At 40.4% G+C, this 25,111-nt stretch overlaps 1 protein-coding gene across 1 annotated transcript in view; it reads left to right on the top strand.

The window, feature by feature from the left end:
• The window catches only part of Svep1 (sushi, von Willebrand factor type A, EGF and pentraxin domain containing 1), a 182,408-nt gene that overhangs the window by 155,019 nt on the left and 2,278 nt on the right, over nucleotides 1-25,111 (top strand). Inside the window, exons 40-46 of the mRNA XM_031377490.1 lie at nucleotides 1,808-1,963; nucleotides 8,429-8,492; nucleotides 14,722-14,895; nucleotides 16,046-16,222; nucleotides 20,390-20,560; nucleotides 21,447-21,542; nucleotides 23,340-23,435. Coding sequence (XP_031233350.1) covers nucleotides 1,808-1,963; nucleotides 8,429-8,492; nucleotides 14,722-14,895; nucleotides 16,046-16,222; nucleotides 20,390-20,560; nucleotides 21,447-21,542; nucleotides 23,340-23,435 — 934 coding nt within the window. The remainder of the gene's footprint in view (nucleotides 1-1,807; nucleotides 1,964-8,428; nucleotides 8,493-14,721; nucleotides 14,896-16,045; nucleotides 16,223-20,389; nucleotides 20,561-21,446; nucleotides 21,543-23,339; nucleotides 23,436-25,111) is intronic.

Below are 25,111 nucleotides of genomic sequence, written 5' to 3'. Positions count from 1 at the left end.
GCAGGCAAAATACTCACATGTATAAAATAAAATTGTTTAACAAGAATGAAAAAAAGAAATAGAACTTGAGTGTTTTTCTAATGTCCCCAGTTTTAGATTAAGAAGGAACCAACCTTAAAGGAAATGTTAAAAACAAAAACAAAAGCACAGGGCTGGAGAGATGGCTCAGAGGTTAAGAGCACTGACTGCTCTTCCAGAGGTCCTGAGTTCAATTCCTAGCAACTACATGGTGGCTCTCAACCATCTGTAATAGGATTTGATGCCCTCTTCTGGTGTGTCTGAGGACAGATACAGTGTACTTCTATGCATTAAATAAATAAATTAATTTTTAAAAACCTATAATGAGATATTCATAGCTAAGCATCCCATGCCAGAGTGAGTATCTATGTGGAGAAGCCTCCCATGGGCTGTGATGGTCTTAAGCGGAAGGCCCAAAAGTTTCACAAACAGACAAGAGCAGTCAAATTCTGCCTTCACTTTTTATTATTTGTTTACTTTAGAAAATCATTTAAACCAGGTGTTGTGGCCCAATCTATAAATATAGCACTCAGGAGGCAGAGGCAAGATTACCAGATTCGTCTGGGCCATGTAGCAAGACTATGGTGGAACAGGGTTGGAGAAGGGATGGGACTCTGGTAAAACAATGCTTGCCCAGTATGCCTGAGGCCCTGGGTTTGATATCCATCCCACATAATAACGCGCGGATGGTGATGCCCACCTGTAAGGCAGCACTTAGAGGTAGAAATGGGAGAAGCGGGTGTTACCTAGGAATTTGAGGACAGCCTGGGCTACATGATGGGGAAGAAGGGGCTCTGTACTTCAGGTTTCCTTATTGGAAAATAAGTATGCAGAATAACATGCATCTCATATGGCTGTTATGAAAACCAGCATCAGTAATGGGAGGAAGTGCCTACTACCTTTGCAAACTTTGATCTTTAAACAGTCACCAGCTGGTCTGTTCACACACTCTTGGCCATAAAATTTGTGGTTAGCTTAGCTTGAATAGCTTTCTGTGTGTAGTCTAACCGTTGCCAACTTGATAAAGACGTGAATTACCACTTGAATAGCGGGCCTTCCTAGCAGAGCCCCTTCTCCTAGCTTCCACATCAGAGATGAAGAGATGCATCGGAGAAGTCTGACAGATGACAGCTTCTTCTGGGTCCCTGCAGAGTCTAGGTGTGCCCTCCGCCTTCCTATGTAACTCTGCTTCCTGCAAGGTTCATGTCAGCACCCCTTCTGAAACCAGGAGCCTTATAATCTACTACTACCAAACAAGGTGTACCAGAGAATGTGTTCAGTGGACCACGCCAAGACAGGCAGGGAAAGATCCGAGCTTCTATGGCCTGTCTTGGAAAAAATAGGTTATGAGCAGGAGCGGCGGATAGCGCCAAAAATATTAGAAAATTCCCATTGAGATATATCACCTAATGCTACTCTTTCTGAGAAATTTGAAATTAAGACATGGAATAGCATGAAACATCAGGGTTCACTGGGATAAAAGGTAGAGTGTCTGCACCGACCCTCTCTCCGTCCATCCTCTGCATGCTGCACTAAAACTTCCTTAAGGCATGTTTCTGTTTGAGGGAAGTGCTTATCTTGTGTTTCTGAGAAGTCAACAACTGATCAGTGCCGACTGTGAAAAACTTTCTGATGATTAATGTGTTTTTAAGACCTACAGATAGAGAAAAGAGCAACTCGATTGGGGAAACCCTGGGGGTTTCGACTCTCACTTTGGGGATGAGTCTGCCATATAAACAGAACGCTCACCTATTAAATCCTAACTATGACTTTGTGGTCTGTTCTTTAGCCCGATGGTACATGGGAGCCACCATTCTCCGATGAATCCTGCATCCCAGTTGTTTGTGGGCAGCCTGAAAGTCCAGAGCATGGATTCGTGGTCGGCAGTAAATACAGCTTTGGAAGCACCATTGTTTATCAGTGTGACCCTGGCTATGAATTAGAGGTACACTAACAAATTGTTTAACAAAAATGAATGTGCTGTTCTGATACGCTTGGGGTTCTTTTTAATATTAGAATAAATTAACTTTACCAACACTGCTCCTAAAAACATACTATTATATTTTGTTACTGTATTTTCTTAACACTTTCTGAAAAAAAATAGTTAAAAGATGACTTAGAATTTTTAAGCACACAAAAATTATCAGCCAGGTGTGGTGACACATTACCTGTGATCTCAACTACTCAGAAGGCAGAGGCAGGAGGGTGACAAGTTCAAGGCCTGCCTGGGCAACTGTCAAGGCTCTGTCACAAAACAGACATTTAAAAAAGGGATGGGAGGGGGAGAGTGTCAGGGGATGTAGCTCTGGAGTAGAGTGTTTATCTAGTATGTTCAAGGTCCTGACTCAAATCCCAGTTTGAAAAACAAATTAGGGCTGAAAACATGGCTCGGCAGCTTGGAGCACTTGCTGCTCTTGCAGAGAACCTGAATTAGGTTCCCAACACCCGTGTCAGGCAGCTCCGAACAGGTTCCACTATGCATCACTATAGTAACAACTTCAACAAAGAAGTACCAGAGTGAAGCCAAGCACTTCATCAGCAGTGAGTGCACACGCCCTGGCTAGCTAGCTCTTACTTGAGATGCCAGGTTCCCTTGGCCTTAGTTTAGGTTTCATTGCTGTGAAGAGACACCATGACCACAGCAACTCTTATATAGGAAAACGTATAATTGGGGCTGGCTTACAGTTTCAGAGGTTTAGTCCCTTATCATCATGGAGGGAAGCACACAGGCAGACATGGTGTGTTGGAAGGAGCTGAGAGTTCTACATCTTGATCCACAGGCAGCAGAAGTGAAGACTCAGACACGCTGACCTTACTTGAGCTTCTTAGACCTCAGAGCCTGTTCCCCCTCCCACCTACTTCCTCTAACAAGGCCACACCTACTCCAGCAAGGCCACACCCACTCCAGCAAGACCACACCCACTCCAGCAAGGCCACTACTCCATAGTGCCACACACTCCCTACAGGCCAAGCATTTAAACACATGAGTCTATGGGAGCCATTTCTAGTAAAACCACCACACCCTGTCTCAGTAAAACCACAATCTCAAAACTATACTAAGAAAACCTCAACTTTATCTTTAAGATGACTCTTAATTGCAGTATCATAGCCCCACCAGCAGCGCCCATCTCCCTATGAACTTTAATGGGAGAGCTGTGGTTACTTCCTCTGAGAGAAAGCCTTATCTCACCATCTAACTCTGTCTAAGAGAGCTGCTATGAATCACAGGAGATCGCCATCTGGCTTTTCAGGAATCTCTTGTGTTTACTTACAGTTTTGTGTAAGAACAGGTCAGCTGTTAAATGTTTGTGGTGTTGCACTCCCCTACCCCCGACCTTTTTGTGACTGTAAAATCAAAGAATTGACGTAAGAGAGGGAGAGGGCCAGGAGAACTGCAACTAGGTTTCTTATTTTATTTCATCAAAGGTTAAGAAAATAAACATGAAAAGAAGAATGGTAATAATCTAAGAAGGGGTTGTGACTGGAGGTTTCCCTGGCTTTGAAACTAGGGCATTCCTTACATAAGCTTACTGATCTTGAAATTTCTTAAGAAAACACATGTACTTTTTTTTGGAAACAAAATATACCAAAAAAACTCATGAAATTTGAAGAAGTTGGTAATTTAACTTAAAATGTTGGAGTAGCAGTTTAGTGTTAACTATGAAGCTGAATGAAGTTTATTCGTTGTTGTTCTCATTTCAATACATTAAAATAACCTGAGAGTCTTTTCAAAGGATTTATGCCCAGCTACTTGAAGAAATAATGGCACTATGGAGTAGTGGCCTTGCTGGAGTGGGTGTGGCCTTGCTGGAGTGGGTGTGGCCTTGTTGGTGTGGGTGTGGCCTTGTTGGAGTGGGTGTGGCCTTGTTGGAGTAGGTGTGGCCTTGTTGGAGTAGGTGTGGCCTCGTTGGAGTAGGTGTGGCCTCGTTGGAGTAGATGTGGCCTTGTTGGAGGAAGTGGATGGGAGGGGGGACAGGCTTTGAGAAATAATGAATACCAGACTAGAGTGAGAGATGTCAAAGACTGCCTGGAAGCTCTCATTACCCAAGATAGTGAGAACCCAGAGGGGGCTGGAGACATGGCTCAACAATTAAAAGCATCCTGTGCTCTTTCAGAGGACCCGAGTTTAATTCCCAGTACCCCACAGGAACTCACACCCCTCTGTAGATCCAGTTTCAGGGACTCTGAAGCCCTTGTGGGCAGTCACACATGCGGCGGTCAGACATATATGAGGCAAAACACCCACGCACATAAAATAAAAATAAGTAATCTTTAAAGACAACATGAAGCTAACTGGAGGAAGTTTCAAGTCATCCGAGCAGCAATCCAGGTGATGCGCCCACCAGAGTGACAGGTATCCAACATCAAGGACAGAGAGAAGACTCACAATGGTCCTAGAGCGTAACGATCTGGAACTATTAGCAGATGCTCCTGTGCCAACGTACGTTGAGAACATGTAATTGAAGAGGAAGTACTGGCTCCTTAATGCAGAGTGCGCATACAGGGAACCAAATGCTAATGAAGGGACACTCGCCCTCAAAAAAACATGCCAGTGGATGATCGAACCCAAATTTGAGATCCGTATGAACTGCTGTACTTAGCTTTGATCAGCTGTGCCTGTTGGTGTCACACCTGAAAGGAGAGAGAGCAGACATTTCATGTTTCTGGATGGAAACTGCTCATGTGTGAAAATGACTTGCTCCCTTCCAGAGAAAGAGGAGGGTGGGGAGGAGCAGGAGGAGAAGGAGGAGGAGAAGGAGGAGGAGGAGGAGGAGGAGGAGGAGGAGGAGGAGGAGGAGGAGGAGGAGACAACTGATAAACAGTATCAGTGACATCATATAAACCACTAGCAAAAATGTGTGTGGGAACATCACCAGAACAAATGACAAGTTTTCTAGAATCTTAAATGAGTTGACAAGGAAGAACAGAGGAAATAGAGAAGGAACCTAGAGAACTAGGAAGACATAGGTGTTTTTTTTTTTTTTTAAAATATATGACATACCATTTATTTACTGCAGTTATGGTATTCTGTAGGGGCCACACCAGTTAGTATTTTGTTTTGTTGTTTTGTTTTGTCAGTTTGACACACGATAGGGTCATCTGGAAAGAGGCATTTCAATTGAAGAAATGCCTTCGTTGGCTTAGCCTATAGATGTGCCTGACGTGTCCATCACTAATGATTGATAGCAAGAGCCCCAGCCCACCATGGTAGTCCAGAGTTGCCTAAGAAAGCAGGCTAAACAAGCCATGGCAGCAAGCCAGTAAGTGGCATTCTTCCATGGTCACTGCAACAGCTCCTGCTTTTAGGTCCCTGCCTTGGATTCCTGCCCTGTCTTCTCATAATGATGAGCTAACTGTATTCTGTAACCTGAAATAATGCTTTTCACCCACAACTTGCTTTTGGTCTTGGTGTTTATCACCACACTAGAAAACAAATTAGGTCAAAGGTTTGCATTTTTAGCAAGCATTCAGCACCAAAGGTTGATGGGTGGGAAAGTAGCTGGAGACCAGCTCTTAGACCCAGCAGACCTCTGTGATAGGCCATTTCCTCTCCTGGCAGACCTGAAGGACACTGGGGACGGACCTGCTCACCTCCAATCTGTGGACACATACAGTACAGCAATTACAGGGCTATGGTTGCTGCAGGCAATAACTGTGGCAAGGGCCATCTAATCTGCATTACACCAAGTCTGTGCAAGATAATTAACATCCACTCCCAGGATTTGAATTGCTACCAAAACCAAGCAAAGCAATCAAGACACCCAATATAAATTATGTTACATTCTTCCACTATGTAAATATGCCCTCATTCGTGTGTGAGGCAAATGCCTTTTTATGAGCTACTTGAATCTCAAAAAAAAAAAGAAAAAAGAAAAAGTTACCATCCCTGAAAAAATGTAGAAAAAAAATATATCTGAAGTCAACTAGGAGGATAAATCAAAATAAACAACTAAAGATTGGGTTGGTTATTAAAAAAAAATTAATGGGGAGTTGAAGAGATGGCTCCACAGTTAAGAGAGCACTGACTGTTTTTAGAGAGGTCCTGAGTTCAATTCCCAGCAACCACATGGTAGCTCAAAACCATCTGTAATGGGATCCGATGCCCCCTTCTGGTGTGTCTGAAGACAGCTACAGTGAACTCATATACATTTAAAAAAAATTCATGGCCAGTCTATAATAAAATGGCTTTTAAGGTTCTAACATCTAAGGCTCTAAGGATCTGTGCAAGTTGGTTAGAAACTTGGATAAGACAGGGGTAAGTGTGCTAATAGATCTAAAACTCAGACTTACCAAAAGGCAAGACAAGCAAAGGGCAGAGAAAGAAAAGGAAAGAAATGCAGGATAAACATTGCCAGTTGCTAAAGAGAAAGCAAGGGGATGCAATTTGATTTTTAAAAAAGTGAATAGCTGCTGATTTATTTAAATTTATATTCAAATAAGCATTGGCATAGTCAGACAGAATATTCATAGTTCATAGAGAGCAAAGTCGAGGAACAAGGAACATGGGAAAACGCAAAACCGTTGATGAGGTCACTGACTCCAGTGAGCACCTCTGTCAGTGAGCTGAGTGGGCAGGCTGTGGTCTAACTCTGTAGAAAAGTAATTTTCCTGTCCAAAGAAAAGACACAAGGGTTAAAATTTGTCTATGGGTGGAGAATTGTGGGAGCTTTATTTCTCTTTCATATGTTTTCAAGTTTTCTACGATAAATGAGTATTACTATTTCATTAACAAAATAATCAAAATGTAGGTTTAAAAAAAAAACACTGAAATGTATGGAACCTAGGGGTTTTTGTTGTTTTGTTTTGGAAAGTCAGGACAGGACTATCCCATTAGAGTCAAAAAAAACAAAAAAAAACAAAAAACAAAAAAAACAAAACTTTACAAGTGAAGATTTATCAATAATTAAGTGCATGGTCCAAGTTAGAAACTCCTGCAAGGAGGACAACAAGGGTATCAGTTATCAGAGACAAAGGCAAGAGTAAAGGATTAGCAGCTTCCTAGTTGTTGCTGATTCAGAACACAGCTAAAATACAGACAGACAGATAGACAGACAGACAGACAGACATAAATGCATAATCATGATAGAGGGCTGGAGAGAAAACCTAGCTGCTCTTCCAGAGGACGCAAGTCAGCCAGCTCCCATCCACCCGCAACTCCAGCTCCAGGGAATCTGTCACTCTCTTCTGGCCACCGTAAGCTTTCATATACATGTGGCACATATTGAAACGCACATGAGTGTAAATAGTATTAAAAAGCAAACAGGTCACAAACCCCATGTGCTGAAGTCCACACCAGGAAGCTTCTGAAGAGGAGGCTGGAGAGATGGTTCTGGAAAGAGTACTCACTGTACAACCATGAGGACCCGAATCTGACAAACTAATACTCCCTCATTAAAAAGCCAGGGGTCTGCACACATGGCTGTAACCCCAGTGATGTGGGGGATGCAGGCAAGAAAATCCCTGGGGATTGCTGGATGCCAGGCAAACTCCAGGTTCAGTGAGAGACTCTTTCTCTAAGGACTAAGGTCCTTAGGTAGGGGGGTAAATAGATAGATGGAGAGAGAGAGAGAGAGAGAGAGAGAGAGAGAGAGAGAGAGAGAGAGAGAGGAAGCAGGATACATCATTTCTGGCCTCTCTAACTGACATTTGTGCACCATATATACCACACATGAGAGAGAGGTGGGTGGGACTTAAAACTTGGTCTTTTTAATATGTAATGCTATAAACCTTTAATGCATTATTGTTTCATAGTTGAATAGAAGCATAATACAAGTCGGGAACACAGATGGAGCAGAGATCTACAAAACTTAAACTCAGGAGTCAAAGAATAATGCCTTAGATATCACTGGAGGCAGGCAGCCTACATGGCCATGAAGAGCTACTGAAAAATATATTCAGATAATTACAAATGGTTGTCCCAGAAAGTTATATTTCAGAAGGTAGAGAATTAAGTTTTAGACTTTACCAGACTGTTTTAAATGTTAAATACATAGGCTCCTAATAAATCTAACCTCGTGGTTGAAATTTTCAGTCCTCAAATCAATATACTATCTCGTTGCTTTGTTTTATGTCTAAAGTATTGAAAGATAAATGCACTCAAAATATTTTTAAATATACTAAATAAGTTTATCTCCAACATTGCCGACCCGTTCTTCACAAGTCTTTGCTATGGATTTTAACTAGCTGTCACTTAAAACAGAAGCTGGAGCCACATCTGCCACTGTTACATGACTCTACCAGGGAAGAATTTTGATGAAATTATTTTTTAAATTCTAAACTTTACACTATATTAATTTATCATTCCAGAGCTAAGCCACCCAAGTACATGGCTAAGACACTCGCAGTCCCTTCTTGTCTCTCTATTATTAAATTAGGACCCTGTTCATGACTCCTCTCTGTTCATTCACAGGGGAACAGGGAACGAGTCTGCGAGGAGAACAGACAGTGGAGTGGAGAGGTGCCAGTGTGCAGAGGTAAGTTGAGAAGTACCCAAGGATTCCAGAAATGCTACCAAAGACACAAGATAGCAATGTGTCTCTATTTTCTTCATATATCCACTTTGTGCCTTAATAAATAAAGTAGACACATAAACCACAAGAGAACACTTAATAGCTTTTGTTCAAAGGCCCCAAGCAATTAAGGGTCAAAACCTGTGGTGGAGATCAGAGAATAACTGGAATAGGACATAAGATTCCTGACTCAGCAACAACCCACAATTGTTTAGAAACTTGTGTTTATTTGCTCTTTTGTGGCGTTTTCTTCAAAGTAAGTATAAATTAGAGAGTTTAGAACAGTTGCTTGTAGGTGAAATAACTGGCCCTTAGGGACATCATTTTTAAGTGGAGTTGGAACATCAGTCAATTAGATACCCACAATGGAGAAAAATGTTGCAGGAACTCAATCTTTGCCAAGTTTCTTTGACAATGTGTGAATTATTCCATGCCCACCTTTCCTCTGTCTCAGCCATATGTTCAGAGGTAGACAAGTGAAGTAACTCTGTGACTTTAAGAGCCTTAAGTCAATAGAGGAATAGTATGTTTGTGACCCAAAGAAGAAAAATGTCTATTTTAGTTTTCAAAAACTTGAGTAAGCATTATATTGAAAATATTTTTAAATATTCAGTTAATACCTCAAGTCATAGAAATACATTTGTTTAGGACTTTGGGCAGTCCACAATAACATTTCTTTCTTTTTCATGATCCCCAGTATGTTTCTTTTGATTTCAAATATATTTTATTTAATATCTGAATCAAATCACATGTGTCAAAATATAATGTGGTCCCAATCATTTAATATTCTTTATTTACTTATTGCTCTTAATTTTTTCTCATTTCGTATGTTCATTATATATGCCATCATTAGATAACAGCATTTTGCACAAGTTTATATCACATGTTGAACTTGCATGTCTCAGCCCAGCAGCATGCTATCTAAACTGCTCATGTTAAAATGTTTGTCTATGCAGGAAACAGGAAACAGGCACAAAAAGGAATCCCACCTGTCTGGCACTGGAAACCTTCATGGTGTTGATGAGTGGCCATTTTTAAGCTATTAGTTATACAAACTAATTTCAAGATATCAGGCAACACAAATCAAGACACCACTCAGAGTAAAAACTATTAATATCTTGATACGTTATTATACACTTTTTAGATAGACATAGAGCCACAAATGTTTCTGGAGGTGGAAGCATAGACAGTGAGAACATATTCTGTAAATCCTTATGTAAATTGTGAAATTTTTGAAATTTTTTATTGCATTTATATATTTTATTCTTTTTTAAATTGATTTAAGTTTTATTGCATTATGATGGGAAAAGATACACGTTTTTAATTTATCTGAATTTGTTAACATTTAAAAACATATTTAAGTAAATAGGATTAAATCACATTCTTGTTTCCCTTTTATACCCCAGCTCCTCCCAGAGACTCCCCTTTAATACCTATAATACCTTTTTTTGTCATATTCTTTAAAATTTATAAAATACTATAACAATAAAAATGAGTACTATAAGAGTTGTTTGATATAAAACAACAGTCAATTTAACAGTCTGTGTAGATGCTTGTCTACAGCAATATTGAAAAAACATGTTTTTCTCAATATAAATATTAAATAACTCCAAACATATCAACTGTATATTTTACAATAATACATCACTACTAGTATTTTTTAAATAAACATAAATAGATAAAGCCTTTTTGTTTGTTTGTTTGTTTTGTATTTAGTAGAGCTTAAAATCTTGGCTCTTACTGTGATACAAGCCAAAAATAAGAACAATTTTTAGACACTGGATTTCATTGTAATGAGGCTGTACTTCAATGATCCTCATATTACCAAAGGATTTTGCCTCCATAGTAGCTAAGCTAAGAATTGACAGTTCTGCTGCTGCACCAAAGAATGGACTGTAGGCACAATTTTTGGATACAGGCTTCCTGCTATGGTCAAAGCTAATTGACTTGAATGAGTGACTTTATTCTCCACCCACAGAGAACATGTTACATTCATTTAAGAAATGGTGTGTGTATTAAGATGGTCTATCCATAAAGTCATTCACCAACTGTTTCAATGAACAATGATTCTGCTTGGAGGGTGGCACAGACATTAGGTGAGGGTAAAAATGTGGTTCATTGGCTATGATAATTTGGAAAAGCATTCATCTCAGAGAAAGAGTAACTTATAAAGTACTCTTCTTCAAACTTGATACAGTAGTTACAAATGTCAAGCAAAGCGTTCAGTTTCATTCTTTGTTGTTCTCTTACAAACCCCCTCCCAAGTTAATTGTCTACATTTCTTTTGGCTGTATAAATACTTTTGAAATATGTAAGCTATTCTGAAAACCATAGTATAGTGTAAAAACATGAAATAAACAATACTACTAAGAGAGAGGCTGAGATAGGAGAAGCAAGATTTCAAGACCATTATGTGATACACAGCAAGACACTGTCACGTACAAACAAGCTGATAGTGTATATAGATTGTACAATATTGGACCTATTTCTTCAGTTACCAAATTAGAGAGACCATTGGATGACAATCAACAAATTGCTTTTTTTTCTTTTTTTTAAACTTTTATTGCATTATGAGAAAAGTTACATGATTTCAATTTATCTCAAATTCTTAACATTTAAAAACATATTTTAAGTAAATAGAATTAAATCACATTCTTATTTCCCTTTTGTACCCCCACTCCTCCGAGAGGTCCCCCCTTCAATACCTACAATATCTTTTTTGTCATATTCCTTAAAATTTATAAAATATTATAACAATAAATATAAGTATTATAAAAGTTGTTTGATATAAAACAACAATCAATTTAACAGTCTTATGTAGATGCTCATCTACAGCAATAGTGAAAATACATTTTTCTCAATGTAAATTTTAAATAACTCCAAACATATTAACTCTATACTTCAAAATAATACATCACTACTGGTATTTTCTTAAGTGAACTTAAATATATAACATCTTTTTGTTTGTTTTGTATTTAGTAGAGTTTAAAATCTCGGCTCTTACTGTGGTACAAGCCCAAAATAAGAACAATTTTTAGACATTGAATTTCATTGTAATAAGGCTGTGCTTCAATGACTCTCATATCACTAAAGGATTTTTCCTCCATCGTAGCTAAGCTGAGAGTTGATAGTTCTGCTGCACCAAGAAATGAATTGTAGGCTCGATTTTTGGATACAGACTTCCTGCTATGGTCAAAGCTATTTGACTTGAGTGAGTGACTTTATTCACAGCCCACACAGAACAGGTTACATTCATATAAGAAATGGTGTGTGTATTAAGATGGTCTATCCATAAAGTCATTCACCAACTGTTTCAATGAACAATGGTTCTGCTTGGAGGGTGGCACAGACATTAGGTGAAGGTAAGAATTTGGTTCATTAGCTGTGGTGATTTGGAAAAGCATCCATCTCAGAGAAAGAGTAACTTATAAAGTCCTCTTCTTCAAACTTGATACAAGAGTTACAAACTCAAGCAAAGCATTCAGTCTCACTCTTTGTTGTCCTCTTACAAGAAACCTCCCTAGTTAATCATCTATGTTTCTTTTGGGTATATAAATACTTTTGAAATATATAAGCTGTTCTGAAAACCATAGTATAGTGTAAAGACATGAAATAAACAATACTACTAATAGAGATGCTGAGATTGGAGAAGCATGATTTCAAGACCCTTATGTTGACAGCCAGACACTGTCACCAACAAACAAACTGAAAGTGTATATAGATTGTACAATATTGGACCTATTTCGCCAATTTCCAAATTAGAGAGACCATTGAATGACAATCAACAAATTTCTAATTCCTCATATTATTGGATTTCAATCGATTAGATATGTTTGTAATATTAATTTTCATATTAAGATATTAAGAAAAAGTAATTGTCACTTCCTGTTGTTTTTGTTGTAAAAAGTGGAATTAGGTTTGTATGGATTTGTTGAAAGACTACCTTCTTGCTTCTTCTAGGATGTAGTTTTGCTCCTTATGTTGATGTTTTCCATCTATTATCCTTTGTAGGGCTGGATTGGTGGAAAGATATTGTGTAAATTTTGTTTTGTCATGAAATATCTTGTTTTCTCCATCTATGGTAATTGAGAGTTTTGCTGGATATAGTAGCCTGGGCTGGTATTTGTGTTCTTGTAGGGTCTGTATGACATCTGCCCAGGATCTTCTAGCTTTCATAGTCTCTGGTGAGAAGTCTGCTGTAATTCTGATAGGACTGCCTTTATATGTTACTTGACCTTTTTCCCTTACTGCTTTTAAAATTCTTTCTTTGTTTAGTGCATTTGGTGTTTTGATTATTATGTGACCAGAAGCCTTGAATATTTTCATATATGTTATCAGATTCCAAGGAAGCCCATGCACATCAGTAGGATGCCCTTGACCAGCATTTCTCAAAAACACAAACCCAGAGCAGGCTCAGAGACATTGGTGATCTTGTTCAAACTTGTATAGTGAAGAAAATAGCAAGAACAAAGAACCAGGAGCCTGAAGGAAGTCAGAGGGAAGAATGTTTTTTACAGGTCTTTTCTGAGTCCATCCCAATCCCACTGAACCAGCATGTGTGTCCGCCAGACTCCTAAACTGACATCCATGCACTATACAGTTGGAAAAGCTCAGTGCTCCACTTTGCAAAATATACTGCAGAAATCCTGATGCTCTTAGCCTGAGTCTTGACCCCAGACATAAGAATTTTCAGGCCAAACAGGAAGCTATTATAGAAGATTGTTGGCCTAAACCACCTTCCCTGTCTCCATAAAACTATAAAATGTGGTTTCAACCCCAATTTTGTTTGTTTGTTTGCTTTGTTTTTTAGGATTCATTTATTTATGTATGTGAGTGCTCTATTTGCACGTATGCTTGCATGACAGAACAAGACCTCAGATCTCATTATAAATGGTTGTGAGCCACGTGTGGTTGCTGGGAGATGAACTCAGGACCTCTGGAAGAACAGCCAGTGCTCTTAAACGCTGAGCCATCTCTCCAGTTCCTTCAAGCCCAGTTTTTAAGGTTCTAGATCCTGCTTTCTCCAGCACATTCCCAGTAGTGACATTTCTCAAGAATTCTATGTCATTTTTAAAATTCTGTATCCATGATACAACCTAGAATCGTATCCTTAAAGTTTGGATGCCCCTAAAAAGCACATAAAGTAGATTTTGCTCTAACTCCCCCCAAGCTCATGCCTTCCTCCTCTTCCTGATCCTTTACCTTCATAGTTTATGTCTTAGTAAATTTATCTTTTCAATCTCCTTTTTAAGCAATTGTTTGTTTGTTTTGTGTGTATAGAAAAGTAGAGGTGGGCCACAAGTGCATCTGGAGGTCAAAGGGTGACTTTAGGGAGTTGACTCCTCCTTCCACCATGTGGGTCTTGAGGATTGAATTCAGATCACAGGGCTTGGCTTCGACACCTTTACCACCTGAGTCATCTCACCCCACACTGTTAGATCTCTTTAGAAACAGAGTGTCTTTGACTGAGTTCTTTAAACTTTTCTGAAACTCACTTTCTTTCTACTATTATTGAGCTCATTTCAGAATTGCTGCTGGATTTGGGAGAGAGAAATATACAGCACTCAGTTAAATCTAAATTTCAAATGAAAAATAATTTTAATATAAATATGTGCCACATGATATTTGAGAAGTATTCATTCTAAAATGTATATTACTTATGGGACATTCAATTTTATTTGAGAATCCTGTGTTTTTATATGGTCTTACAAACCAAGTGTTGTAAGAATAATAGTAAGACTAGCATCATTTGGTTAAGTTCAGCACCATGAGATTCCTTTATTTGATGCACATGCTCATCTAAACCCACCCCGCATCCATCACTATTAGCAAAATACATAAAGACAGATGAACTACACAGAACTAAACAGCAGCCTTCACTCTGAGCATGTGGTAATTCACCAGATATACACACTATGTTTTTTCTGTATCAATGAATATTTTGTTTCATTCATAAGTAGGCATGTATATATGTATATGTATAGTGAATATATACATTTATACACATGAGTATTCCACATTCACACACACACACACACGCGCGCGCGCGCACACACACACACACACACACACACACACACACGCACACACACACACACACACACACAATACTTTCAACGACTACGGCAAGAGAAGCAAAGGGGATTTGGAGGATTTGGAAAGTATTTAATACAGGCTCTATTCTTGCTTTTAGAGAACAGATGTGAGGCTCCAGCTGAGTTTCCCAATGGGAAGGTTGTCTTGGAAAACACCACATCTGGACCCAGCCTTCTGTTTTCCTGTTATAGAGGCTACACCCTGGAAGGATCTCCTGAGGCACATTGCACTGCAAATGGAACCTGGAGTCACCTGGCTCCCCTCTGCAAACGTGTGTGTTGACTTTAGGGGATGGTTTTAATCACATTCCACTTCACAACTAGCTTCATACATATCTCTGCTTGAAGGGAAAATACCAATAAATACCGAGATTAGTCCAGGGAAGGACCCCTGTGTCCATCAAGCCCAACTTTATGGGATATTTTTGAACTCTACTTAAGAAATGTTATAACCGACTGTCTTAGAGTCTGCTTTTATCAGATTCCTCCGGCTGATTAAATTCAGGCATTAAGAGAAAATACAAATTAATGAAAACATTTTGAAATGAAGATATTGTGAATTCTATTGATGTGAAGAAAAAGGGATAGAAAGAAAGGAGATACGGTTAAAGTCTAATGTTAGTATAAAACATATAAATGTGGTAAATAAAGATAATTTGACCACTTGAATGAAAACCATACAAACGGAATCTAACTTGAGAAGGCTTCTGACTAGTATTTAAAGTACTGTAGCATATGAATGGAGCCTTTAGAATTCAGAAGAGCCCTACCTCAGCAAGACTTACTTTATACCCGCTTAAAATCAGAAAAACTGAAATAGCTTGAAGGCTGTGTCTGTATGTGTGACATACTCTTGCTCTGAACAAAATCCGAGCACTAGCAACACGTCCTGTGTTTCTTTCTAAGCTTTGGAAAAATCCTGTCTTTACCATCAAGTCCACAAACACAGCATGAGGTCCTATCACTCTGTTCCCCACTGTGCAGGTCTAAAGTCAGGCTTGCCCTGCGCACCAGCATCTTATGCTTCTCTACCTCCACCCTCTCTAAAGGATATTCAGTAAAAGGATGCAGTTCAACAGAATTTACCATGTGGTTGACACTCTTCAAATATTGAGAGACTGCACAGTGTGGCCCTTGATTTCTTATATGCCTGATATTTAATCTTCACAAATAATTTCATGTGGATTGAAAGCAAATCTGTGCTTATGCTTAAATTTCTAAATTGCTAATCCCTTTGCCAGGCATGGTGGAACTGAGTCAGGAGGAGCATGAGTTTGAGGCCAGACTGTTCCACCTTCGCTTTAAGATTTATATTATTACTGCCATTGAGGCCCCATGCTCTGCAGGCCTCTACTTTGTCTTTAAAGAGATAAGTAGGGAAAGAGAAGATAGCTCAGTAAACTTCTGCCTCACCTTTTACAGCAAATCCATGCCCTGTCCCTTTTGTGATTCCTGAGAATGCCCTCCTTTCTGAAAAAGAGTTTTATGTCGACCAGAATGTATCTATCAAGTGCAGGGAAGGCTTCCTGCTCAAAGGCAACAGTGTCATCACATGCAGCCCTGACGAGACGTGGACACAGACAAATGCCAGATGTGAAAGTAAGTCAGTGGGCAGAACCCAATGAGGCCCATTAGTGTGGAAGGTTTTCCTGGCTCTCTGAGTTTTTCTTTTTCCTTTAAAAAAAAAAAAAGAAGAATTTATAGTTTATTTACTATGAGTGTGTGTGAGAGAAGAGGGAAAGAGAAAGAGGGAAAGATCGAGAGAGAGAGCGGGTATAATATAAAGCATACACATGGAGGTCAGAGGACAATCAGATCCAAAGGACCCAACTCAAACTCAGATGCATACTTCATAAGTACTTTTACCCTCCTGAGCCATCTTTTTGGCCAAAATTTTAAGGGTTTTGCTTTTGTTTTATTTTAATTAATGCTCGATTCTGTTTACAATGTTTTTTAAATATTTGTGGTTTTTTCAGGTGAATGAGTGGTTTTTGCCTGCATATGTGTTTGTGTACCATGTGCATGTTTGGTGCCTGTGGAGATCAGAAGAGGGCATATCAGATTCCCTGGAATTGGAATTATAGGTAGTCGTGAGTCACCATGTAGGTGTTGGGAACTGAACCTGGGCTTACAAGAGCAGTAGATGCTCATAACTTCTGAGCCATCTCCCCCATCCTGGGAAGTTATTTTCTATCAAGTAACTTAATTGTGAATAGTTGGATCTCTGTACTAACTATTTTAGTCATTTTCTGCATTGGCATTTAATACAAGAAACAGTTATGTTTGAGTAATGAACATTTTTTAAATGAATTTTCCAGACCAAGCCAAACCCCTCTGACTAGGAGATTAGGATTCTCTGAGTGGATTTGTCAAAATGTGCTCTTCTGAGAGAAAGCAAGAAGCCAAGTTTAAAATACATATTTTTCTCCACATTATGAGTCTGCACGGTATCCTTTCATAGGCTACAGACACTTTCTGCAAACAAAAATCCCCCTGAGATGCTTCTCAGTCTTGGACTTGCATCAGTAGAACATCAAGAGCTTGCTGAAACTCAGATAACTAGGCTCCACCCCATACGTTCTGAGTCTGTGCTTTTTTGGATGAGGCCAGATAACATCAATTTCTAATAGTTCCTTGGTGTTGCTTATGGATATTGTTATGGCTTGGCTATGAAATGTTCCTCGTCTACTTGAGTTCTGTGTGCTTGGTCTCTGCTAGCAGCAGTCTTTTGAGAAGTGCTGGAAACTTTAGGAGGTGAGAATGAACCCCGAGTCAGAGGAAGGTTACTGGGGGCAGAACCTTGAAGGTTCCTTATCCCTGGATCTCTCTCTCTCTCTCTCTCTCTCTCTCTCTCTCTCTCTTTTTCTCTCTCTCTCCCTACCTCCTTCCCTTCTCCTCTCCCTCTCTCAACTTCTCAACTTCTTGTCTGCTCTATGTGGTAAAAAATCACCTCTGCCACATGGTCTCATTCCCACAGTGCTCTGTCGAAGCATGAGCCCAACAACCATGGACTGAACCATACGGAACTGTGAGCCAAGATAAGCCCTTTATCCCTTAGGTCATTCCCGACATGTATTTTGCTTATTCATCACAGTGATGAATAAGCAGAGGAGTACTACTGGTCCAGGAGCTGTAACTTGAGAACTGCTGGCCCAGCACCATGTTAGTCCACCCATGCTACACTACCTCCTGCAATCCTAAGAGACTTAGCCTGCTGATTATCTCCTGACATCTGTTACCACTGCCTGCTTCCACTTTAAACATCTCTCTAGCCAACATCGAACCACTTGTCTTCCTTGTTGCCTGAGCTACTCTGTCAATAGCCGTCAATAAAAATGTTCATTGGATCTAACCACATGCAAAGCTCTAGACTACATTAACATAAGAATACTTTGCTGAAGTTATATTTCATCTTCATAACACTTGTACTTCACATAATGAAACAAAGCATATGCACATGAAGATACTACTAGGTTTGAATTCTAGCCTCCAGAATTTTACTTTGAACTTACATAAATGCCTTAGAATTCTTTTAGTTTTAGGGTTCTCATTTGTTAATTGTAATAATAATACTTACCTTGTGAATTTGTTTTCTAGAATAAATCAGTTGATGTGTATCAACCACATCAGCAGTTTCTCTAGATGAAAAAGATGTCCAGTAGCTCAAAGCCACACAAACACACACACACACACACACACACACACACACAAACTTTTTGGGTTTTAGCTAACAGTGTACCACAGCATTAGAAACAAGAACATTTCAGAAAATTCCATATTCTACTTTTAGGATTTGGCTCCTAGACACTTAGAAATCTACCATTAGCAAAAGGGAGAGAAGTGAGAGTTCTTTGGATTTCTCTTTGGCCTTCTAGTCTAGTTTCAAGCCACCTGCCTGAAGGGAAGCAGGCCAAGTGGCCTCATTCTGCCCACACATCTGCACCTTGGTTCTTGGCTCCCTGGTGCTCACCATTCAGGCCACTGGAAATAAGAGCAGGGAGAGACGTGTGCTTGTTACAAATGCTCCCTCCATGCATGCCTGACGACGGTCAGTATTCTAGAGTGGATCACAAGTTGCCTTGGAGAGGAGAGACATTTCCATGATTGTTAATCCTCCAGCCTCTTTTACGTTTTCTATCAGACGGGAAGTCTTCGGATTAAAACCGCATATCCTTCCTTTGCCTGGGCAGCAACCTTCCACATCCTGCCTACCTGCTTCTCATATTAATTCCTGCAAACTGGTGATTTAAAATGTAAAGCCCAATGCAGGCTCTCAAGTCAGAAACCCTAGAAATGTGTGTTAAAAACACCAAACGATTCCCTTGTAAGTAACCTGAAATCCATGCTTCAATTATCAAAGTGCTATAAGCCAGCCTTGAGTTTCCTATGATCTTTCTATATAGGCTGTAGCCCCAGTTTTAGAAACCATTCCCCTCTGGTCCATCAGCACTCTCTAGCCTAGTACAAATGCTGCTTTCACTGTAGTTCATACTTTGACAGTTCTAAGCACAGTTACATTTACTTGGATATTTTTACGGCATGTCATCTTACTATGCAGATCACGGGAAGCTTATTAAATCATGTGTCTGACATTCCCTACTTAGCATTTATTTCTTCTCTGTCTCTGATACACAGGCATTTCCTCTATCCTGATGAGCTATCTTGTCCAACTTAAAGGTGGTGGCTTTTGTTTTATCCTATTATATTTTATTTTGTCATGTCTGGTTGTTGTCTCTCAGAATTCTTTTCAAATGAAAGAAAGAAAGGGAATGGATCTGGAAAGGAGAGGAGGTGGGGAGGAACTGGGAGAAGTAGAGGGAGGGGAAACTGTAATCAAGAAATAGTATATGAGAAAATAATCTGTTTTCAGAAAAAAGAAAGAAAGAAAAGAAAAGAAAATGTAGAAACATCAGACAAACTTATTTTCTCCTCTCCCAAATCTGACTAACACTGTGCCAACCAAATGGCCTTCAGTAAGGCAAGTCATGAAGTCTGACCACCTTTTACATTTACACAAACTAGATACCTACCAGAACACGGAGCTCAGCCCTGTCCTCAATGCACCCCACAATTATCTTGAGATGTCTTATAAAAATCTTCAAAGCAAAAGCAGGTATAATAATCTTGATTTAAATATACAGTACATGTAGCTTTGGAGAAGGAAAAAAAAAAAAAAAAAAAAAAAAAAAAAAAAAAGGACGGTTACTCAATCTAACACAGATCCCCAGAGACACTTAGCAGTATCAAAAGGGGCTCTTGAACTCCACGAAACTTAGCCACAGGCTAGTATCAGCATCCATTCATTTTCTAAATACATATTGAGTACTTGTTGGGTTGAAAGCACTGTTTTAGGCAGTAACAGAACATTTCATAATCCATGATCTTTAATTACTCTGAAATGGTAGGCTACCGCGCTTTATCCCCCGTACTAATTTAATAAACATTTTGTTTCCACCTTCTCCAGCAGCCACCTCATTGGTGAGGTCAGAGAGCTCATCCTTGTCTTCGGCCACACGTCCTTGGGATTCACCAGCTCTGCCTGGCACTTGAGTCATAGAACAAAGACCCAGTTATCTTGTCACCTAATTTGACTAAAGCTGCAGATTATTCTTTCAGTTCTTAGTACTCTAGACATGTTATGCAGGGGAAAATCGTTTGTGTGTATGTTTTCTCCATGCTCTTTAGCCTGATTCAGGCTTCATAGTAAGGTTGTGTTCCATCTGGGTTAGCTGGAAGGGCTTGATTGTTATCTGTATCTTCCTGTAGAAATCTCTTGTGGTCCTCCAAGTCACGTAGAGAATGCGATTGCTCGAGGAGTGCATTACCAATATGGGGACATGATCACATACTCCTGTTACAGTGGCTACATGCTAGAAGGTTCCCTCCGGAGCGTTTGCCTAGAAAATGGAACGTGGACCTCATCTCCTGTCTGCAGAGGTGAGGGAATATTTGAACAATCATTTCCCAGTGAGGCTTCAGGGAGATGTGAACAGAGGTCAATATGACCAAACGATCAGTACACACAACGCTTTGATTTTCCTTGACTTTAAATTTGGCTTAGCATCTGTGTCATTTTCTAGAACTTGCTAGTTTACATTTTTGAAAACTTGCACATTTCTTGAAAATGGGAAGAGGTCACCAAGGACAGTGCTCTAAAGCATGTACCTTCCTGACAACATCCGAATGTTTGTTTGAAATCACAGTTGCTTTATTCATTCTAAAAGTAGTTGCTAAAAATCAAGAACTGTGATGCTGATCACACAGTGTAAATGGTCAAATTCAGAGTCGTGGAGTACAGCATTGGTTCACAGGCTGAAGGAAAAGGCATCAGTCTGGGAATATAAAGTTTCAGTTAGTAAGATGAACACCGTCTGAAGATCTAATGCGTTCCTACTACAGTTACCAATATTGTATTGTAGTTTTGAAATTTGCAGGGAGGGATGAAAGGGGGAAAGAAAGGGAGGGAAGAAAAGAAGGGAAGAGGAGGAAGGAAAAGGGAAAAACAACTGGTAATTATGTGTGCTACCAAATGGTAATTAGCTTGACTGTGCATGTTTTATAATACATGCATAAAACAATCAAGTTCTAAGTTGTCAATACAGTTTGAGTTTGACCATTTCACCTCCATAAAGTTGAGGGCGGGTTGGATGGTAACAGCCAACAATGTGTGCCTCTCCTCATATGTTGAAATTCCTTCGAACTCTTCAATTGTATTTCTCTTCTCTAAAGCCTGAATCATTTATGAGTGGTGAATGAGTCCTGCCCTTCAATATCAGCTTTCCAGAATTCCCTGGAATTATGAATCACCTTGTTCTCTTTTCAGCTGTCTGTCGGTTTCCATGTCAGAATGGAGGCGTCTGCCAACGTCCAAACGCTTGCTCCTGCCCGGACGGCTGGATGGGACGTCTCTGTGAAGAGCGTGAGTCTGTCCTTAAAAGTTGCTTTGAGTCTCTTTATTTGCTGGGAAGCTGCAGGCTTAGGAGAGAGAGTTTCTGGGAATTGCCTTCGCTGTTCCAAGGAACTGATTGCCTCAAATCCATGCAGCGGACCAGAGCACACAGGGTTACTCAATTTTCAATAGGCTGCAGAAGATCTATCCACAGTATCTACACCTGAGTGTGCAGTTGCCTCATCTTACATCTCACGAGCCCCTTGGCACTCAGCAACTGAGTGTTCTTAGGAAGGGGCTTTGTGATCATGTTGCAGTCCTCTCTCCCCTTACCTCAGGTCAGTGCTATCCAGCCACAGCCTTTGCTACCGTTGGAAAAACTGCAGCATCACAGAGCACTGTACCTTTCAGGGAACAGGTGAGCCCACCATGGCTCTTAGTCATAAGAAAGCCACTCCTAATTAAGAATATAGGGGAAGTCACAAGCCCTAATCTATACAATGCTTAATAAATGATCAGAATTTTGATCCTTACTTAAACCATGCTTAGTTTATCAAAGGTGTACAAACAGCTACTTTGTGGGGATTTTTATTTTTATTAGTTGTGCCCATGCGTGTGCCAGGGCAGAGGACAACTTCCAGGAGGACATTCTCTCCTCCCACCAAGGGTCCTGGAAATCAAACTCAGTCATCAGGTTTGCTTAGCAAATGCTTTTTACCTACTGAGCTATCTGGGTGGCCCTCACTGAATTCTTTTAAATGATTGAATGATCTAAGATATGTTCTTTCAATATCTTAATGAGTAAGGATAAACAGTTTCCTGTGTGGAGAGGCCATGCTGAGTCCCTGGTGCGACAGGAGTCAGGTTACACCTACTGAGCTCTTCCACTGCCGAACACACAGCCAACTCTAAAACTTATTCAATGTGAATTTTTCATCTTTTTTTTTTTTAATGGAAATGAGTAGTGGCTGTGGTCAATTCATCAAATCAAGGGTTTTCCCAGTGGCTATTTAAAAAAAAAAAAAAAACAGCTGCCACAGTTTTTGCTTCCTCTCCTCATTCCTTTTCACGTGGGACTGGCTCCCAGGCTTCAGTGAGCTAATACTTAGGGTCCAAAGACTCTGAGATACCCCAGTCCCAGGCCAGGCTAAGCCAGCTTAACTTGCTGAGCATTTACCAGCCCTTCGGCAGGAAGCAGAGATGGCGGCAACACATACTTTAATTTGCATAGAAGCATCTCAGAGAGACTTTAAGATGTAGATTGTGGTTCAGTCAACCAGAGATGGGACCTGAGAGTCTGTGCTTCTAACTGGTTCCTAGTCCATGCACAGCAACAATTTCCCATGCTCAACATCAGTCCTCAGCTCCTAGGAAATAAGAGGGAGTTGTCCCATTACTACTAAAATATTACAAACAAGAGCCTACGGTATAGGCCAACCAACTCCCCTTGCCACATCAGTTCAAGGGGAAAGCCTAAGGCAGCATTTTACACAGTTCTCAAAAAGAATATGGAGTTTATGCTGCCTGTGATACAAAGACTGGAAGCAAAGCAGTTAGCGAACACTGAGGACCGAGTGCCCTCCAGGAAAGAGTGCTTTTGGCTTCAGTGGTTACATCTGAGTAAGGATCGCTCTTCCACCCTGCTGTGCTTTCCCAGCGATATTCATTAATAAGCAGAGTGTATATAGGAAGATCCTCTAGTAAGCCATTGCAGAGTTTCTCCTCCAGCAACATGGATTGTAAACATCTGAGCAGATCTGAACATGATCAAATCCTTTCAACACAGTTTTAATGGCTGTTTTATTCTGTTTTGTTTTGTTCTTTTAGCAATATGCATACTCCCCTGTTTGAATGGTGGACGCTGTGTGGCCCCTTATCAGTGTGACTGTCCCACAGGTTGGACTGGGTCCCGCTGTCATACAGGTAGGCTTCCTCCCAACATTTGTTTTCATGATGATTTAGTTTCAAGAAACCATAAGAGACACAGACGGGTTAAACTTGGACTGAGCAGTGGTGTCACAACAGAAGGGTATCAGCCATTCTTGAGAACATATCAAGATGGTCCTGAGGCCACTTCTCAGCGCTAAACTGGATCACCACCAAAAACTGCTTTTCAGGAAAATGCACTAAAGAATACCATCTACATTGGCACATCTTGATCCTTCCAGAACAATGTCTCTCACACCCTACTGAGTCCCACCAGCTAGTAAAAGACCCCTTCTCTGGGTCCTATCCAGTATCTACTAGTTGAGTCTCAGTTCCATTTCTAGGCCAACCATCATGAATGATCATTCAGGGATCATTCTGCTCAAAGGCACAGAGCATGCAGACACATAGGTACAGGCTGTTGTGTTAACTGAATCTCAGCCACATCTGATGGAAACCTTGAAGGAAGCAGAGGGGCGTGGCTGTAGAGCTGGACAGAATCAAATCTGGAAATGTATGTGGCAAATTCAAGGTGCTGGACCATGTCTTGAGAGCATAGGAGCCCTGGAGGGTTTTAGGCAGGAACAATACTCACTAATGGGTGGGGGCTGGAGAGATAGCTCCATGGTTAAGAGCACTGGCTGCTCTTCCAGAAGACCAGGATTCAGTTTCCAACACCACATGGCAACTCACAACTGAGAAATAATAATCAAGCTACGGTGGCTCCATGAGAAGCTGGAAAAGGAGGCTCAATGCTACTTGGTGACAGATCTGACTGGAGGGGAGTTGGGGAAGGGGAAGGTGATTCTACTCTTTCCAGTCTGACCTCAAGAATTGAAACCAATACCATTTACTGAACAGAGGAGCCAGGAAAGACAGGCTGGTGTCCAGGCAACGAGTTGAACCTGAGGAGTCTGGGACACAGTAGCGCAGCCGTCCTAAAGGCATGACACTTTGGGCTCCCAGCAAACACACATAGATTGAACACAAATGTGTGTATCACCGAGGAAGAGCAGCATGTAAGGGAGAGAAAATGGTGCTAAGCAGAAGATACGTGGCATGAGTGGCCCCTGTGGACATACTTAGGATGCAGGAAGCGGTTGAAAAGTGAGAGTATTGCTAGTGATGACTCCCATCAGGGATCACCTGCTCCTGAGAGTGAGTAGTGTTTTCTTATCCCAGCAAACAGAAACTGCGGGGAGTTGGATTGAGATGCTCAGGTTTCATTTTTGTCGAGTTTTATCCTGATTGTCTCGTCATTTTTTTTTCTGATTAAATTGTAAATAAGTATGTCCTGCCGACCCGCTCTTACTCTCCCTTAGCAAGGGGAAAGCCTAGTGTTTACTTCTCCTTCATGCTCCTCTTCATCCCTGGTTCTTGTTCGCTGTATTTTATGAAGAATGGGCTTTTCATCCAGAAAAGGGCCTGCCTGGCTGTGTTAAAGTAAAACTCATAGCCAGCCCTCCCTCGATGGCTATCCGATTTTCTTCCTGTAATGACTCACCTGACAGGTTGAGCTTGTGGATAATGGATTTCCATCAATGTTCAGACTCCATGCTGTTATAACCAACAGGCTTGTGCACATGAAGAGTTTTGTAGGCTTATGAAAAAGATGCCTGCATACTAGATCTTTGAAGAGTCTTGGTTTTTGTCTTTTTTTTTTTTTTTTTTTT

This window comes from Mastomys coucha, unplaced genomic scaffold (genome assembly GCF_008632895.1).
Source record: "Mastomys coucha isolate ucsf_1 unplaced genomic scaffold, UCSF_Mcou_1 pScaffold18, whole genome shotgun sequence".
Classification (NCBI taxonomy): Eukaryota; Metazoa; Chordata; class Mammalia; order Rodentia; family Muridae; genus Mastomys; species Mastomys coucha.
This window is presented reverse-complemented; position numbering and strand designations above follow the sequence as displayed.